This window comes from Sciurus vulgaris, assembly GCF_902686455.1.
Source record: "Sciurus vulgaris genome assembly, contig: HiC_scaffold_611_arrow_ctg1, whole genome shotgun sequence".
In the NCBI taxonomy this organism is placed as follows: Eukaryota; Metazoa; Chordata; class Mammalia; order Rodentia; family Sciuridae; genus Sciurus; species Sciurus vulgaris.
In genome coordinates this window covers 5,280,960-5,300,756 of record NW_027632409.1, presented here as the reverse complement: position 1 = coordinate 5,300,756, position 19,797 = coordinate 5,280,960, and the positions used below count along the sequence as shown (strand labels likewise).

At 45.6% G+C, this 19,797-nt stretch overlaps 1 protein-coding gene and 1 long non-coding RNA gene across 2 annotated transcripts in view; one reads left to right on the top strand and one right to left on the bottom strand.

Annotated features, from left to right (window-relative positions):
• The window catches only part of LOC306652831, a 167,728-nt gene that overhangs the window by 67,334 nt on the left and 80,597 nt on the right, over window positions 1-19,797 (top strand). The window lies entirely within an intron of this gene.
• Window positions 202-4,853, bottom strand: LOC306652816 (cell cycle regulator of non-homologous end joining-like). The gene is made up of 4 exons (XM_079125494.1): window positions 4,721-4,853; window positions 3,205-3,467; window positions 2,187-2,274; window positions 202-1,413 (listed from the first exon to the last, which is right to left on the bottom strand). The coding sequence occupies exons 2-4, from the start codon at window positions 3,336-3,338 to the stop codon at window positions 1,168-1,170; spliced, it is 468 nt and encodes a 155-aa protein (XP_078981620.1). The 5' UTR covers window positions 3,339-3,467; window positions 4,721-4,853; the 3' UTR covers window positions 202-1,167.

Genomic DNA, 19,797 nt, shown 5'->3' with positions numbered 1-19,797 from the left:
GTAAGACTGCCAAACTTGAACTAGTGATGGTTTATGGGAGCAAATAGGATCATTATGAAAGAGCACCTAGTGTCCCTCAGGCTCTGGTTAGGATCTTCACTCCTTCCTCAGTGATGAGTGGCTTGCTGCAATGAGCTTCTCACCAGTACTCCATCCCCATGGCCTAGAAATGGATCCAATAATGGATCCAAGGATCCAAGGGATCCAATAAAGACAGAACACACGTGGTACAAAGAAAATTAGAGGTTTGGAAGGTCCATCCACAAAGGACAGAGCAGAGGTCAGCGGGCATGCACTTCTATCATTGTGACCCTGGAGGGTGGGGCAGAATGCACCAGATCCTTGGACCAGAGAAGGTGGACTAGACCAAATGGATCCACAAAGGCTATGTCCCCTCTCATCTCCACTCAGAACTGGAAAGGAGAGAAGCACCACAACCCATGCATTGGAGAACTCTGAATTTCTGGCACCTGTATGTTGGAAAACCTGTATGGCAATGATGTACTCATTCTATGCCTTTCCAAAGCCACACTGAATACAGAGGCAGAAACATGGACTCTGGTGTGATCTTTTGTCCTTAGTGTCTCTGGGCTCCCAATCCATTCTTGCTTTAAACCTTCCCAAGAAAAGGTAGAAGCTGCCGGGTAGAAGAGAGGTGGCAGCTCAGGGAGGCCGGCCTGGCTTGCCAGTCTCTGCATGGAAAGCCTCACACTCCCAGGTGGAGTGGGAACTGTGGGCAGCTTGTGTGTCTTCGAGGCTGGCCCTCACCCCTCTGAAGGGGAGAGATCATGCTGATGAAAGCCTGGGAACCAGTTATTCAGCAGCCTTGCTTTTCCTTGAACATTATTGTCTCTTTGGTTCTTAAAAGCTGGATCCTGTGGCCTCATTTTCTTTAGAATGTTGAAAACTGACAATTGGGATTCCAACCCTCTGTGCCAGATGAGGAGAAACTCTAATGGGAACTTGTTTTGAGTTCTCACTGTCCCACTGGAAACAGCAGCCCCTGCAGGAAGGCCCAGGGCACCTGGAGCTTCTGATCTAGGATGCCAGGCCCAGGGAGGAGCAAAGCTGGGAGCACAGATAGCCACACCTGCACCCTGGGGTGGGGGTGGAGGCTACAGCCCCCCACAGCAGCTCTCTGAAGAAAGTCCAGTGAAGAGTTTATCTTTAGCTGAAAAATATCTCCCTGACATATTTCAACACATCTTCCTCCTCCACCTCCCTGGGGCTACTGCAGGTAGTGCTAGAAGGCCCCAGCCCCTGGGAAGGGCTGAGGCCCCAGGCAGCCCTGTATTTCCCATCATCCTCTTCCTCACTGCTGCTCCCAGAACTTGTGTGAGGAGATATGGACCAGATGGGGGAGAGCTCCAGCTTATCATCATCCACCAGAGGTGACAGTTCCCAAGGTTTTTCCTATGTGCAGCACTGTGGAGTAGAAGAAATGACAGGCTCAATGTCCATTGGTGAGGTGGGACAGATCCAGAAGCAACTGTACATGACCAGGCCAGGCATCACTCCCACAGACTCCTCCCCAAACTCCTCAGGTTCTTAAGCAATCAGAACCAACTTGGGAGACCAGTGAACAGGGGTGTTAGGAACAGCTGAGCAGAAAGAAGAAACCAATAGGAATGTAAGGTGAGAGAATGGGAGGGGCCCAGGCTGCATCACAGAACTAAGGAAACCCTGAGTCCCAGCTTCTCTGGGGTAACAGTATGTGAACTAATAAACCCCAAGTGTTATTGTGAGGATTAATGAGGTAATACACTGTGTAAAACAGCACATGATAAGCTGCAAAGTGCTATACAACTGTACAGTGGTCCGATTATTACTTCAGGAAGCCAATGACTTCCCCAGCATTCTGCTAAGGAGAGGTGTAGAAGTTGAGAAGTATCTTGGCCTACTGAGACCCTTCTGAGAACACAATCAGGTGAACATTTTGTGTCCCTGACACATACCAACACAGAGTCATGGTGCATGCTGTCTCTCACACACACCTGTTCCAGGTATATAGACCCAAAGGCTCACCCCACATGGGGAAGGCCAGGGGCAGCATGGCTGAGGGAAAAACAAGGGAAAGAACATATGGAAGAAGCCAGCTAACAAAAGCAGAATCCCTGACAGTGACCAAGGACCTTGGATTGGTTTCTGTCTATGAAGTCTCTGGTCATAAGAGCAGAAAGGGACACAGCTGACTTTACCTCAATCAGGATCCCCAGAGCTACATCCATTATTTCTGCTTTATTCATGCAGTACACAGTCTTCATGGCAGGGGTTCTGAAACAAAGATTTGAAGTCACAAATGGGGACAGAGGATCTCCAGGCTCACAGGAAGAAGGAAATGAGAGCAGGAGAGTTGTATCCCTGGCCTTCCCACCAGGGATGCACACAACAGCACCTTCCTTGGGGCAGAAACATGACTTCTTCCTCCTGGTCACCCAGTGCCAAGTACAGGGCCTCATACCCTCCACTAACTCACAATAAGAAGCTGGAACTGGGGACAAGGCCAGCTCCTGAGAATCACATCTTGAAACACACATAGTGGACATGCATAGATACAGGCCTTATAGGACAAAATGACTGAAATAGACTGGAAGGCATGAACACATTTAAAATGCCTGCAACAATCACAAAGGGGGGCTGGGCAGAAAAGGAGGATCCAGAGGGGAGTGTTCTGAGGGCCTGGGCCTGTCTAAGAGTGGCAGAGATGTCCCCTCCTGCATGATGCTAGCACCCTGAAGACCCTCCTCCCCAACATTACCATCATTTCACTAACCCACCTACAGTTTCTTACTTCTTGGTGTTCATCCACCTGTCCCCAAATCTCTGTCCATAGGATAAGCAGGCACCATTCAGGAAGTCCAGTGACTGGCTCCATTGAGCTTGCCCACTTGAAGTTATAATTTCTGTTGTAAATGTAGATACTAATATTTTGACAACTGGCATTTGGGGAGCTTGGCTAGTATCCCAAGCCCACCCTACGTGTGCTGACATTTAAGGCTCTGGCACTGGAGACCTCAACCACACAGGGCCAGAGGAGGGCACCCCACTCTGAGGGGACTGCTCAGCTTCCTTCCTAAGAGCTCCAGAGACTGGGAGGGAAATTCCACCTACCTCACTCTGCCCACTCCACAGGCCTGAGGCCACTAAGAGGCACTCTTCCCTCCTGAGCTTCCCCAGGAGTGCCCTGACCAGAGGTTGGCTTACCCTGCTGCCACTGACCCTGCTGCCATTCTCCTCCTATTGGGGGTCTTCACTGGCACCACCCTCCTCTCAGCCACCTGGGATGTCATCCAGGAGGGAAGGACCCTCTTTTTGCTCCCAGATTTTAAGGTTTCCATCTCTGTAGTTTCCCCCAATAAGGAGTCAGGACCTGAGCTTAGTGACTTGATTCAGGACAGCAAATCCTACTCCTGTCACACCAGGATTTAGAGGCCTCATTTTCCCAAAAGGGCACCAATCTTTAAAGCCTACAAAGAACAAAGTCTGGTAAATTCTAAGCTAAAACACTTCCAGTCAGCCTGGGCAGGCTGGAGGTGACTCAGAGGGTCACCAGGGCCCCAGAATCAGGGGCATTCTCAGCATGTCCAATAGGAGGTTTGGTGGCAAGCAGGATGATGGTTGGGGAGACAAGCCCAGAGACTTGCCCCAATACCCAAAAACAGACCTCCCCACCGACCCAACCAGAAGCACTTCCCTGTAGTCCCTGCATTCATGGACCCACTGCACCCAGGTGCTACTGAATTCAGGGTGTCCAGCCAATTCCCAAAACATCTCCCATGATCTCTCTCAAATTTGCCCCAAGTCCAGCTTCTCACTTTCTCTACAGTGAGGGGGTCACAAGAACAATTCTGATTCACAGAAAGGCTTCATTGGTCAACACCCTCCCAACTCTAATATGCAGATTCTTCTGATTGGTCAGACTTTAACTGCTAGAGAGCTCAGGAAGTTTAACTGCTTGGCTCCCCAGATTTGCAGAATAAAGATCTCCCCACCTTCACCAACCTCTGATCTAACTTGGGTTCCCTTTTTCCTATCCCCAGTTGATTTCACCTGAGCCCCTCCCACCTTAAGATCAGTCCCCACCTTGAAAGAGCTGTGACTGAGAGACTATGTCATCACTTTCCACTTAGGAATCAACCCAAGTATTCCTAAGAATATCTTACTGAGAGTTTGCCTAGAAAGGGGTAGTCAGCAAAGAATAAGACCCCTCTCCAAATTATAACTTGATAATTTATTGTGCATCCAAAATGGCTGTTTACAATTTAAGAAAAAAATGAGCAGGCCAGCATCCTAATCTATAGGCTATGGGACAGACCTTGGCCAATGTACTTTAGTTTCTGTTGAAATTTGCACGTTGATGCAGTCATTCCTGCCATCTAGAGAGTGCCCAGTGCCACGTTCTCTGTATGCAGAAATGAGACCGGGAGATGCATATCATTAATTTCACTTTACAAACAAGGAACTGAGACCTAGTTCATTTGCACAGGCTCAAAAAGATCAGCCATCCAGGATCTCTGTCAGGCCCTGCAGACAGCCAGCCCTGTGCCCACCCTGCTTCAGGTTGGCAGCGTCCCCTGGACGCACGTTCTGTGCAGCTCACTGCTCACTGGGGCACACCTGGTGGACCTTAGAGAAATCTCACCCGAGGCCCCGCATGACAGGGGTCTGCCAGCACTTCTCATCTCACTCTTGGGAACCCACCCCATGCGCTCGCCCCTACTGGGCGGTGCAAACACACAGGAAGGTACACGCAGGGGCTCTGCACCACGCGGACGGTGGCTGCCCAGACCAGGGAGCTGGCGAGCAGCTCATTCCGATCCGCAGAAGGCGTAGGCCCCGCAGAGCGGGCCTACTCTGGAGGAGCACGCCAAGGCCCTATGCTGCCTTGCTGCGCTGCCAGATCTCTGTCCAGAGGTCTTAGCGCCTCCTTCTTGGCCTCCGGGCGAGTCCCGGAGGAGGATTCCGGACGGTTGTGTCAGGTCCGCGCTGCCCGCCCCTTCCGACTCCCGACCTCCAGCCCCCAGCCCTCCAGGGAGTGCGAGCAGAGGCCTGCGGCACCCCCTGCAGCCAGCGCGGCCCTGGCTTCTTGCCAGCAGAAGCAGGAGAGGCTGCCTCAGCTTTTGCAAAGTCAAAGTGCTGATTCCCAGGGCCCGGGATCAGAAATTAGACGAAGGGAAGGGGGTTCTGCATTCGATAGCCCCTCCCAGGATCCCACGGGAAACAAGTTCAGTGCTCCCCACCTGGCGACGCATCCCAGAGGTGCAGGGAGAGAAGTCAAAGTCTCTGTTCACGGTACGATCATAAAGTAATGTAGAAGTTACTAATGTTTAATATTCAGATTGGCTCTACCTAGCTGCCCAGGTGTGTTAACTGCACTCAGCGACGCTGAGCGCTGCGATTGCCATTTATAGATAACCTCCGTTAAAATCACACTTGTGACTTCAAATAGCCTAAAGGAGGCCTGAAAAGCTCCTAGATCAGACAGGACTGAAAAGACGAAGGCAAGTAGTCCCAGGGGAGGTCTTCCCCTGCATTTTGAGATAAAATGATCAGATCTGATACCATCTGTCCTCAAATGAGAAATGAGACAGTTATTGATATGCGATTTACAGCTGATCAACTAATAACAGCATAGTTACTAATTAGAAACAGGCTGCACAGAGCCTGAGCCCCCTTCACTCTGCAACAGGAAGAGCTCTCTCTTCCCCTATGGTGCTTTTGTTTCTCCAGAGGGCCTCCCAGGCTCTTTGTGAATGCTAATCCTCAATACTAGGAAAGTGGGCTGGGTAGAAATTTTAAATAAATCCAGGTATAAGAACATAAGCCACTGGTTTCAGGTCCCCAAAAGGCCAGCCACTGTAGGGATCAACTTAACCATGGTTGAACCAAGCCAGCCTCCAGGCTCTGCAGGACCCAACACAGGGAGTAAAGGCTTCTCCCTGGCCACTGCTAAGGCATCAGTCACTGACCTCAAGGGTCCTGGCTCCTACAGGCTGTGAGCCAGCACGAACCTAAAAGGCTGGAGTGGAAAAGCATCATTTCCCTTTGTGTCTAAAGGAACACAAAATACTTGCTCAGTATAACTACCCCCTGAACATTTCTCTCCTTAAAACTTCTCTCAGTGATCAGCTGGAAAATGAGTCCCATGGGTCTCCATAAAGAGTCTTGGTGCACGGAGAGGCCCTGGACTGGCAAGGAACCTGGCTGTGAGATCAGCAGGCACTGGAGTCAACACCTGAAGCACTTGGGTTTTTTAAATTTTTTTATTTTTAAATTGACAGATAAAATTGTATTTTTGTGTGTGTGAGCTACATGTAATGTTAATTGACTGAATTTAGTCAGTCCACATTGTATACATACTGTACTCCCAAATGTTGAGCTCCTAGGTATTTGAACATCACACTAAGGGGGCTGAGTTTTGGCCCAAAGCTTGTGCAGAAGCACTGGCAGGTACCTGAGGAGAGGGCAGAAGAAAATCTGATGGGGAAATGCACCTGCAGGGCCCTCAGTACAGGCCAAGCCAGGAGGTCAGCACCTGGCAGATGGGCGGGTTCAGGACTGAGGTTGGGCCTGCCTCAATGACTTTCTTTTATTCTGCCTTCACAAAAGGTAACAGAACAGGGAACCTTGGGTCCTTGGGTGCAAATGAGCAGAGTGTTTAAAGGAGAGATTGAGCTTACAATGGGCTTTGAGGATGAGCACTCTTCCTGGAAGGGGTGGGGGCAGGAGCACCAGGGATTTGTGTGTTGTGTTGCTGTATTCCTTAAAACCATTTTGGCAAGTTGTGGGGACCGTATTGAGAGAAAGGGTCTTAAGACAGGGACTTTGAGATGAGGAGAGTAAAAACTGAACTATGAACTCTCAGATGAAATTCAAGACCCTTTATACTGTCCCCCAGAATCCTGAGGTGAGACAGATCAGATGGCTGTTTCAGTGCTGAAGGTGGGGACGTGGCAATGGAGAAGTCTTGGTTTTCTTTACTTTAGGGGTGGAAGTGGGTAAAACAGGACAAGTACTTACCATGAAGTCTCTGCTGCTTTTTGTAACCAAGCCACATGCATATGGGCCTCCCTACTTGCCCCTTAGTCCCAGCAGAAAGAAGTCATTCCAGCCCTGCCCCCAGAACTGGACTGGAGCCCAAAGAAGCTATAAACTGACTTTCTGAAGAAGTTGGTGGAAACAGGTACCCCTACATGGTTCATCCTGAGAATCATGGGAGCCCCAGATCCAGGCCCACCCATCCATGGTGGCTTCTGCACTTGCCCAGCCTCAGCTCCCATAGTGACAGGATCTTCCTCTTCAAGGTGCCCAGGCTGGGGCATGGTCACCACTGGTCCAGGTTCAGCTCAGCCTCAGGTGGGCAGGCTTGAAACCAAGGTGTCCTTCCAGTAGCATGCTCAGGGAGCTGGCCCTCTCACCATTTGCCAGCACAGTGAAGGCAGCTGGCAGTGTTTAAGTTCAAGGGCATCAAGTTGGAAGAATGAGAGGAGCAACCAAATGAGGAGCTAGGAACAGCAGCCACCAGATGGAGCTGGGCCACCAGCTGTGGAGGCCTGTGTACCTGCTCTCATCTGGAGAGGCTTCTGTAACAAAAGCCACCATCTCTCAGGGAAGACAGAGACACTCTGGTCTCACCTTGAGCCCAGACAAAACAGAAGAGTATGCTGTGGTTCCACAAAGCCCAGGTGAACAGATGGCTAGTGAGGCAAGTAAGAGCTGGTGTGGGGAAGAAAAGGCAGGGAAAAAGTGACACATGCATCCTAGAAAGAGACACCAAGTGACTGCAAGGCATTCTTAAAAAAAAAAAAGAAAAAGAAAAATAAGCAAATATATACAAAATACTGTCAATTTCTCCTTGCCAACACAGCAGCAATCACCATTTCTCCTTCCTGGGCTCTCCTCCCACAGTCTGAAGATGCCTTTACACAGACCACAACTTGGTTCTCTGGGAAGAACATGCCACCTGCTCCCTGTGACTCCTGTTCTAGTCACTGCAGCTGGATAGTCCTGAGTCCCCTGGACCATCTTTGCCTGAAGCTCTGCCGCACTGGCAGGGACCTGGAAGGAGGGTGTCCTGTTCTCCCTCAGCTTCAGGACAATACTGCTCTGTGGTGTTGCTCAAGGCAGGTCCTTCAGAGCTTATGGGCCAGGAGTGTGGTCAGCTTGATCTTGCCATCCATGGAGTCAGTGAAGCAGGTCCCATAGTCCATGGCAGTGCTCCAGTCCTCAGTGACCCCAGGGGCCTTGTGGCCACCCAGGCTCAAGCAGCTCTCCAGAAACTTCAAATCACAACCCAGCTATAAGAGGACAGGACAGAGAATGAACTGTCAGCAGTCCTCACTCATGAACACATCCATTTTATCCACTTTTGGTGGCCAAACTGTCTTGAGCCTGGGGCAGTCACCCAAATCTGAGGATGTGGCTCAGGCCACATACCCACCTTTCCAGAAAGTCCATTAACTTCCTGGACCATAAAACATCTCACTTTCCTGACTATAGTTGGTCTACCTCATGTGGAAAAAACGTCCCTGCAAAGCTCCTTAAAAATGTCACTTTCTCTGCTGCCTTGAATGTGCCATGGGCCAGTGCCTTCTGCACCCACCTGTGTTTTCTCACAGCATCATTTGTCACTAGCTGACATCTGCTCATGCATCTGCTTATTTACATAAGTTTGGCTTTCCATCAGGGGACAAAAGCCAAGGAGGGAAGTTCTAGCTCTCTCCTGCAGCAAGGCCAGCTTACAGCATCCAGAACGGCCCTGACATAGGAAGGCCTTGGATGGATGTGTAAATGCAGCTCTCCTCCATCCCACCAGCACCACTCTCCAGCAGTCAGGCAGATGTGTGAAGGTCAGCCACTAACAGAACAGAAAACCAGAGCAGCTGAAGTACTCAACATTGCTGAACAGAGAAGAGGTGTGAAGTGTTCAGCCATCATGGAGAAAGCATTTGTAAAAATGTCAATTAACTTAAATTATAGAATATAAAACTGGGACTTGATGTTCAGTAGAGTCCTTAAGTAACTGGAAGCCAGTATTGGTGTTTCAAAAATTTCACAGGGAAATCTTTCAACTAATTAATTGTAGAGTGAGTCTGACTACAAATCATCAAAGTTCATTTGGGCAAATGAAAAGACTGCATGATCAAAAATAAAACTCATACACATCCACACAGATCCCCACAGAGGGCCAAGTCCATCCTCCAAAAACCAACTAAACCTTTGGAGAATGAAACGAGGCTTGGAAACAGGAAGCTTTTCATGAGTATCTCCACTGAGAGATGCACCATTATGAGACCTTGTGGACCTAATTTTTAGGGAGAGGACAAGAAACAGCAAAAGAACCATCCTTTGTAGAAAAGAGGTACCTCGCTGACAGTGAACCCTGACTTCACTGTGCACAGCAGGTCTGTCTAGAAGCCACCTGACTTCCACCCCAGCACCTCCTCTGTCCCCATATGCAGCGTCCCTTACCCTGCCATGAACTCCTTGCTCACTGCTGCCACATGGGGTCCACAGCCTGCCTTCTTCCCAGTCTACCCAAATCCTCCTCCCCCTCCTTCCAGAGTCTCCAACTTACAGCCTGCCACCTCCCCAGGGTCTTCCCTGAGGAGTCAGTCCCCACTCAGATTCCACATCTTGGAACTGTTCAACACCACACCACTGTTCCTTCACCCATAGTGTTTCTTTCTAATTTGAATGTGAGGCCCAAGTGAACAGAGATCAGCTTTTACATGTCCCTGGTACACTCCACAGTCCTGAGTCCATGGCCTGCCACCCTGCCACACAGCCACTGTCCTATCTGTGGCAACAAGAGACGCTGAGTATATTTTACCTTGTATGACTTCTTAGGCCTACAGACTAAATACCACCCTCAGGTGGTAAAAGAATGAACACTGAGACTAAGAACTGAATTTACTAGGAACCTGACAAGGCCAAACACAAATCCTCATCACTAGGTCTACCAGATAATACTAGTAAAATGGAAGGTTCTTGCAATTTCATGCACTTATACAAAGAAAGCACATGAAACATGGCAGCTCAAACTTGAGAATTAAATAAATGTGTAAGCTGAGGAACACATATGACACGAATAACTCATGTTGTTATAACACCCTCAAATTTGCCTCAAATGTGGACTGTGATGTACTTCACCCATGCCCTCCCATGAAATAAGAAGTCCATGCCTCTTTAAAGTAACTACAGTTAACCACCCAGCTCATTTTCTGTGGGGGGCATGCTCCCCCCTTCTAACACTCCCCAACTCTTCTTGCTACTCCACAGTGTTTGCTATGATAGGTTATTATTCCCTAGGAATGGGGTTAGGAGGTCATATTCTTGTTAAGACAGGATGACAGATGCCTCATATTCTGTCCCATCCCGCCTTCTCTACCAGCACTAAGGCCCAGGCCCAACCTGCAGCTAGAGGACTTCAGGTTCTGCCTTGTGTCCAGGGCTTCTTCACTGGCATACAGGGTGTGTCAGATGGCCATGATCCACTCGGCCAAGTCCAGACTTCCAGGAAAGTGCTCCCTTGCCCACCGTGACCCCATCAGCCAATTACCTTGTAGGTGACTCCCCCTGTGGCACAGCACATCAGCATATAATTGCCCTGTGAGTCAAAAGTGAAGGGTTGGTCTCTGGGTACGTGAACCTGTTTTTGGCCACTGCAACCAGACAGTACAAAGGGGCCCATGGCATCAGAGAGGAGGCTGTACTCAGACACCTTCAGGCCACTCTTGTGGATGTTCCACTGGATAAACTGCAAATAAAATGCACAACCAGAGTGCTCTTTCAGTGGGGGCAGGCCCAGCACAAACCTGGGTGGAAGCCCAGGGCCTGCCCAGAGTAAACTGCCTCCCTCCACCAACAGTTCTGACAGCTTCAATAAACTCTTTCCAGAGGCAGAAAAGGGGTGGGGGTCCACAGGACACCCCAAAATCCCATCTCTTGCTGACACAATTTTTCAAAGAATGAAAATGTAGAAAAACAGCAACCTCATGTCAAAGTCCAGCACTTCTCTTTCACTCTGGCCTGAGCCCAGGAGAGTAAAGGGACAGCAAGTGGCTTTGCATGAATTTCTGGTCTCTCAAGCAGGTAAATAACTACTGTCATTATTATAAGAATTTGAACCCAACTAGGAATAAAGCACAGAGAACACATTCCAAATCTATTTCAGTTTCTCAGAGGTACAATTAATTGGACGCTGCATGGTGAAGTTACAAAGCTAGCTTTGTTTATTGTGGTGTGTATAATTCCCCAACCCACCCTATGAACAGGCTACTTGACTGTGACCACTTCTTCGCTGGGAATCCTAACAGATATATAGAAGTCAAGTGGTATCTTAAAAATTCCTTCCTCTAGTTTTCAAATGAAGAACTGAAGCTGGGGCACAGGAGTGCACATATCAAGCCCTGACTACTAGGGATGCTCACTTGAGCACAAAAATTTGAGGTCAGCCTGAGCAGCACAGCAAGACTCTATCTCAAAAATAAAAAGAACTCATCTTATAGTTACTGTTTTCAATGACAAACACAGGTAATTAGTAGATAAAATCCCAAAGTCACAGGAAGGCACATGACAGGTGAGTCTTTCTCCCACCTGTGCCCACCCAGCTCCCTTTCCACCACTGTTGCTGTTCCTATTTCTTGTCATACCCTTCCACCAAGGGAATCTACATGGGGCATTTCCTTATCATGTTTTTCAGGGGGAGGTGTAGCTTCCTTTTAATTTCTTTGAACTCAGCTCAGGCCTATTTACCTCTGGGAAGCGGTCCCTAGTCCCTCAGCAAACTCCATGCATCCATGGCTGGTTACAAGGCCACCAATTACCAAGCTCACCAAATCATATCTTGGCTCCAAATATGTATCCATCTGGGTGAGCTGAGTCATTTTGCTATGAGAAGGACACCTGTGGTACTACCTTTTCCACTCTACTCATCAAACCCCACGAAGAGCCCAGGAGATTGATTATTACCTATTTTACAGATGACAAAACTGAGGCAGAAAGAGGGCATGGTGACAGCAGAAAGCATGCCAGACCCAAGGCAAATAAAGACATCCTCTGATGCCAGTAATGAGGGGAAGGCAAGACTCCTGAGGACAAGGGAACTCTGAAACTTGCTTTCACTATGGGGAATCAATCAAATATATATGACCCTAGTTCTCACTTTGATTGCCATCAAGCACTCAGAAGTTCCAAGTGTAAGACCCACCCAAGGTCAGGTTGGAAGAAATCTCCATACATGGCTGGGACTCAGAGATTTATCCTCAGTGCTAGAATGAACTAAAAAACCTACTTCACAAAACAGGATAAGAAAACTCACCTCTCTGCAAATCATAGCCACAAATTTGCCCTGATAGGGATTTATAATCCAAATTCTTAAGTCCCTAAATAGCCTGTGAAAACTCAAGCAGAGAATTTATTTTAAAGCTATCAGGAATTGGTAGGGTCCCCAGGAACCTGGCAGAAGTGAATGCATCTCCACCCCAGGTCTCAAATATTCTCAAGAATAAGGATCCCAGAAATATGAGGCTACAGTGGGAATTCACAGGACACAGGAAAATAAGGCAAAAGGGGTGAATGCCACAGCAACAGCAGAGAAGAATCAGGTCCACAGAGACCTCAGACATGAGGTTACCAGAGGTGTGACAAATCTGAGAAAATAAAAGGAGGAATCCAAATAATGGGCAAGAATAGGAGACTCCAAGCATGACAAAGTAGGTTTTTAAAATGAAGCTGTGTTTCAAAAATGAAACACAGAAACTGAAATTAGCATCCTAGTAGATTGGTTACTAAAAGATCAGGCACAGCACACTAGAGAGTGAGCAAATGGACAGAGCTGAGTGTACTCACGCTATGAATGCAGCAAGGGCAACAAAAGAGAAGTGCCAACACATCTGACCAGAGTTCCAGAAGGCAAGAGATAAGCAGAGATCTCTAAACCTGAAAAGCAATGACTAAGAATTTTCCACATTTAATAAAATCCTTGGATTCAGAAAAACCTAACAAACCCCAGCAGGAGCTTAAGGAAAGAAGAGGGAAAAAAAAAAAAAAAACTTCAAATCTAAAAATCCACATTCAGATATCAGGTAAGAAGATCTTAAAGGCAGCCCAAGAGAGAAGATAGCCAACAATGGAAGGCCTGTTCCATGACAACAAACTTATCTTTCCACAAAGGAAGCCATACAACCAAACCACAGAGTTAGGAGAATCAGTTCTCAAGTAGAATAAGAAGTTTGAGAAAAATACATATACTATGATTCCATTCATATCAAGTTAGAAAACATACAGAACAAAGCCTGTGTTGCTTATGAATATATATTAATATGATAAACTAATTTTTTAAATGTAAGGCAAATCAAAATTCAAGACAGTTTCTCTCTGGAAGCAGGAAAGGTGGAGACTGGGAAAGGGCAAAGAGTATTGTTAATGTTCTACTTTTAAATTAGGCATTCATTTTACTGCCTTTCCTCTCAATAAACCATACACCTATGATTTCAATATTATTTTATATGTAGACAATATTTAATTAAAAATTTGAAAATCACAAGTGAACATAGGATTAAAAAAAATCATGCTAACAGCTGGGCACAGTGGTGCCTGCCAGGAGGCTGAGGCAGGAGGACAGCAAGTTCAAGGTTAGCCTCAACAACTTAGCAAGACCCTGTCTCAAAATAAAAAATAAAAATAATAAACAAAAGTGCTGGGAGTGTAGCTATGTGGTACAAATCTCACCTAGCATGAACAAACACCCGGGGTTCAGTCCCTAGCACTGCAGAAAAACAAAACAAAAAAATTACTTCTAAGTACTGAAACTATTAATTTTAATAAGAAACACCACTGCTTTCTAAGTAAATAAGTTCAACATCATTTCTCTCCCAAGGGATCCTGTGACAGTGTGGGTACCTGTTAATATTATAGGGTGGTGTTTTGAGGGCCGTCTTGGACAAGATGGCACCTGGCAGTGAGCCAACGGGCGCTGACTGCAAAATGAGGGAGTACCTAAAGGTTGTTTGCTGTTACTAGTTCCTTGGAGACTTATGATGTGTTAATGCCAGGCTCAAGGATTGGCTATCTATAATCATGCCACACATGGACAGCTTGTGATTTATATAGTGTTATGCTGGCATTCCCCTACATGCTCTCCTGCATGAGAGAAAACTTTGCTATAATTGGCTGATAAGCTAGGAGCCAGGGAGAGGGCAGGAGAGGCAGGGAGAGAGAAAGAAGAAGAAAAAGGCAGGAGATAGAGAAACAGGGAGGACACAATAAATCTCATCAAACTAAAGATTAGTGGTGTCTCCTTTCTCCGTGTTGGTTCCGCTGGACAGAAAACGTGGTGGCCCGTATGGGGAGCTTTCTTTCTCCTTCTGCATCCTCCCAGGTAAGTAATTTAAGGTAAGCTACAGGAAAACTGCAGGATAACCTCCCAGAAATCTCTGGCCAGAATGTATAAGAGGGAGGTCATATAACTCCCCAGTAAAGGGAGGCCACATAACCCTGGTAAAGGGAGATCACATAACCCCGATAAAGGAGGTCACATAACTCCAGAATGGGGTTACAAGTGTCAAAAAATCAAATGATAAGAATCATACAAGATGTGCTTAAGGCTAATGGGACTACCATAAAATGATCTACTGTAACAGTGTATGTAACCACACTGGCCAAGTTTAGTCCTTGGTTTTTGGAAGAGGGAGTCCTACATATTCCACAATGGGAACATCATAAAGAGGATCTTATCAAAGCAGAAAAGCAATCCCAATTACCTAGAGGTACTTTTTCCATGTGGCAGCTTATTAAGGAATGTCTAACATCTGAGAAAGGCAGAATAAAAACTTTAGTAGAAGGAAATATGTGTCTGGAAGAGATAAAGGAACAACTAAGTGTAACTTCTCAAAAAGAGGAAGAAGAGGAGGTGGGGCTCACCAGGGAGGAATTAGAAAGAGCATCAGGGACACGGTCACCCCCACCAGTTATGCCAGCAAGGAACACCAATATCTTCCTGGAGGCAGCAGCTAGCCCCCAAGCAGCCTGCTCCTTATATCCCCCAAGGTACCATTGGGAGGAGTTAGCTCATGCTATAAATCAGATGGGTTTTTTACCACAGGGAGAAGAAACCCCCATTAAGGAAACCTCAGCAGTCCCACAATTCTTCCCTATGCTAGAGGACCAAAATGGGCAAAGATTCCACCAACCTCTAGATTTCAAAACAGTAAAAAAAATTTAAGGAAGCAGTAGTTACGTACGGTCCTCAGGCCCCATTTACAATTAGTATGTTGGAATCAGTATTGGTACTAAATCTAGTGCTGGAAGACAGGAAAAGGACTAGGCAAAAATTTACAAGGTGTTACCTGCCCCATTCAAACCAAAGGACAAACAGGGACTAAGGGGCTGGGTTTTCCAGAGGGGCCACTGAACCATTAAAGATAACATGGAAATCCAATAAACCTATCTGGGTTCCCCAGTGGCCCCTTTCTAAAGCAAAAATAGAGGCGGCCCAGGAAAAAGTCAACAATTAAAGGAAAACCATATCATTCCTTCCACTTCCCCTTGGAATACACCCATTTTTGTCATAAAAAAGAAGTCTGGAAAATGGCGACTCTTGCAAGATCTGAGAGCCATAAGTTCTAGTATGCAAATTATGGGCCCGGTGCAACTGGTTCTCCCCTCAATAGCTGCTATTCCAAAACATTATCATATCATATCTATAGACATAAAAGATTGTTTCTTTTCCATTCCTGTGCATCCTGAGGATAGCCCTCGATTTGCCTTTTCCATTCCTTCTTTGAATAATGAAGGGCCTAATAGTAGATACCAATGGGTGGTCCTTCCCCAGGGAATGACAAATAGTTCCACGATGTGTCAAATATATGTTGGCCAGGCTATATCACAGATTAAAGAGAATTATAAAGAACTTTATTGTCTCCATTATATGGATGATATTCTTTTGGCTCATAGGGAGAGGAGACTTTATTAAGGGTATTTGACAATATTATTGAAACCCTAGGAAAATGGGGATTACATGTGGCCCCAGAAAAGGAGCAAAATCACAGCCCTATTACCTTTCTAGGACATCAAATATTAGATACCTGTGTTAGGCCACAAAAACTCAAGTAGCCATGGAAAAGCTTAAGACTCTAAATGATTTCCAAAAATTATTAGGTGATATAAATTGGATAAGGCCAAATTTGGGAATCACCACTGGTCAACTTAAGCCTTTGTTTGATATTCTCCAAGGAGATTCAGACCCTACATCCCCCAGAAATTTAACTCCTGAAGGTATAAAATCCTTAATGTTAGTAGAACAAGCTTTAGGAAATGTTCACAGTGATAGAGTTGATCTATCCTTGCCTTTTAGCCTCATAGTGTTAGATTCCGAATATACTCCTACAGGTCTATTGTGGCAAACTGGACCCCTGATATGGATCCATTTGCCAGTGTCCCCCAAAAATGTTGTTTCCCCGTATCCTGTGATGGTGGCAAATCTAGTTACATTAGGACTTAAGACGGCCCTAGGAGTTTTTGAATTTCATCCTCAGACAGTTATTGTCCCATATACAGCAAAACAGATTGAAATACTAATTAACAATAATAAAGATTGGGCAATTGTCTATTGTTCCACCATGGCCACATTTGATAATCACTTGCCAAGTTCACCTATTGTCAACTTCTTCAAAAGACATCCTGTTATTTTCCCTCAGGGTGTTAAGGCTTAACCTATCCCAGCATCAAAAACAATCTTTACAGACGGCTCCTCCTCTGGTACAGCTACAGTAGTTTCTGATAAAGTACAGACTATTATTACTTCTCATAAGTCTGCTCAAAAAACTGAACTAAAAGCAGTAATAACTGCCTTACAAATATTTCCTGAGAAACTTTTAATATTTATACTGACAGTCTCTATATTGCCCAGCTTATGCCATGACTTGAGACAGCTGGACCCATTAGTCCTCAATCTACCATACAACAATGCTTTTATCAAATACAAACTCTTCTGTGGGCCTGCAAAGAACCTTTATATATAGGCCATATCAGAGCACATTGAGGCTTACCTGGGCCTTTTGCTCAAGAAAATTCTACCACAAACTCAGCTACTTGAGATCCTCATGTGTTTAATATTGTAGAAGAAGCAATTAATTTCCATAAAGATTTTCATGTCAATGCTACTACTCTCAAAATAAAATATGACATTATAAAAGAACAAGCCAGAAATATAGTAAAACAGTGTCCTGGCTGTGTGCCTCATTTATCTGTTCCTCATTTTGGAGTCAATCCTAGAGGACTCCTTCCAAATCATCTGTGAAAGATGGATGTCACCCATATCCCTGAATTTGGTACTCTAAGATTTGTACGTGTAACTGTAGATACCTACTCAGTATATATATTTGCTACTGCCCATAAAGGGGAAAAGACAAAAGATGTAATCAGTCATTGCCTTCAAGCCTTTGCTACTATGGGAAGGCCAAAATCATTTAAAATAGATAATGGGCCTGCATATACTTCTTCATTTCAACAGTTTTTCTCAAAGTTTAATATCTATTTTTCTACAGGATTGCCTTACAATCCACAAGGACAAGCTATCGTGAAAGGGCTAATCAAACATTGAAAGTCTGCTTAACTAAACAAAAAGGTGGAATAGGGGCATTAGCCCCTCCCAAGAACAGACTTAACCTTGCTTTATACACCCTCAAATTTTTAAATTTGGATGCTATGACTTGTACTGCAGCTGATAGACATTTTAGTGGAAAGTCTGGTGGCCATCCACAAGCATTGTGGAAAGACATCTTGACTGGATCCAGGAAAGGACCTGACCCAGTATTAATTTTGGGGTGAGGATCTGTTTGTGTTTTTCCTCAGGACCAACAACAACCTATCTGGGTCCTAGAGCATTTGGTAAGAACTATCCATAAGAAAGAAATTAGCACTGAAACACAAAATGATGGTGATGGTGGTAAGCCTGCTGTTGTTAACTCTTCCTAAAACTTTTGGGGATATATTCTGGGGACTGCTATCCATATGGCCTATTCCCTTGCCTATTACTCATGATGCACAAGTTTTCCCTCAATTATTTCCTAGTACAGAACTTCTAGATATCCATTACCTACCAGCTGATTCCACTGTTAAGCCACTTATTACTAGTCTAAACTTCAAGTTAAGAGGTAGTCTTTGCTTCCTCTGGTTAGCCACCTCAGAAACTGCCAATGGTGCCTTGCCCTGTGTGCAGCTTGCTTCCTATTGGAAATTTTCTTATGGGTATCAGCATGGAAAGGACCCTTATGCCCTTGCTTTAAATATAACCAAGGCCATTGGTAGTGTAAATTATACACAACAGCCTAGATGGGGTCCCACTTGTACACCAAATTCTTATGGCAATGTTGTACCTATTAAATGGGATAGGTGTCATGGGGATGTTATGGCTTATAAGGTGACTACTTACTTTTCCTTTGAGCCATTTGCCATAGATTGGAGAACTGTTAATGAAATGTTGACAAAGGCAAAGGCATCATATATGTATGCCTCTGTAGATACTGATTTTCATACCAATGAATGTTCTCCTCTTTCCATGTGGTCTCTTTGTGGCGCATCTGCTTGTATGGACATTAGTCCACTTAGTATGATACAGGGAGGCAGTCTCTCTCTCATTCAACTAAGGTTCAGTCAAAAGCAAGCCTATATAGAGGGAAGTAATACACCTGTTTATAGTTATAGAAGATGCGAGGCCAATTTCACTTCCTTTAATCAATCTTTCCCCCCTACTCCTGTATGTGTCAAATCTCCATTTGTGTTCATTCTGTCTAACAGTTCTAAGTTTAATATTAACATTACTGATAACAATGATAATGATACTGAGGTCCTTAACTGCACTAACCAAGAGTGTTATGTATCTAGTTGTTGGAATGCTTCATTATTTCCTCTGGCTGTGATTGCCAGGATTCCTAAATTTATTCCAGTCCCAGTGACCTTAAATCATAGTGAGTGGAATTTCCTACCGGTGAGAGCCAAAAGAGATTTTGGAATCTTAGCTATTATAGCCATCACTGTTGCTGTGATGGCTGTGGCTGCTGCCACTGTTGCTGGGCTTGCCCTAGGAACTGCTATTCCTACTTCTCATGTGCTCAACAACCTGTCATGAGCCACTACCGAAGCATTGACAGCCCAGGAAAACATCAATGCACATCTTGCACAGGAATCCTGATTCTAAACCAAAGAGTGAACTTACTACAAGAACAAGTGGACATGTTAACTGTTACCGCACAAACAGGCTGTCTAGTACATTCCCAAGCATTATGTGTTACCCCTATACTCTATTCAAATATTACTGCTGCTGCAAATCTGTCCAAACAGCTTGGAAGCATGCTTAATGGGACATGAACTAAAGAGTTTACTAATTTGACTACCCTATTAAGAAATTCTATATTTGTGGTAAATAATACTCGGGTCAAGGTCCCAGGTATGCCAGAAGCCATTAGTTTCTTACAGTCAGCATTACAATTTGGAAAAAAAAAATGGAAGGAAAGTATTGCTATGATGGGATTGTTGTTCTTGCTTTTATTATTGCTACTCAGATATCTATTTTCTCAAAGGAGTCATCAAAGACAGCAAGCCTTAGTGGTACGGCAAGCCCTTATGGCCATGGACCAAGGCTCTGATCCACAGATTTGGCTTTCCCAATTACAGGGCTGGTAGTCAAAGATGGGTAAGCACAGGGTAGACTTTATACTAACCTAAGACAGGGATCAAAGCATGCCAACAGCTCTTTGACTCCCAATGACGGGTAAGGATAAAGTCTGACTCGGG

What these genes read in the sequence shown, in the direction of transcription:
- LOC306652816 (XM_079125494.1), bottom strand. Translation starts at nt 3,338, where the DNA reads ATGGAAACCTTAAAATCTGGGAGCAAAAAGAGGGTCCTTCCCTCCTGG. An exon ending in GCAGGGTCAGTGGCAGCAGG is followed by an intron (nt 2,275 to 3,204) that starts GTAAGCCAACCT and finishes TCTTTGTTTCAG; the next exon opens with AACCCCTGCCATGAAGACTG. An exon ending in TGATTGAGGTAAAGTCAGCT is followed by an intron (nt 1,414 to 2,186) that starts GTGTCCCTTTCT and finishes TGCTGCACATAG; the next exon opens with GAAAAACCTTGGGAACTGTC.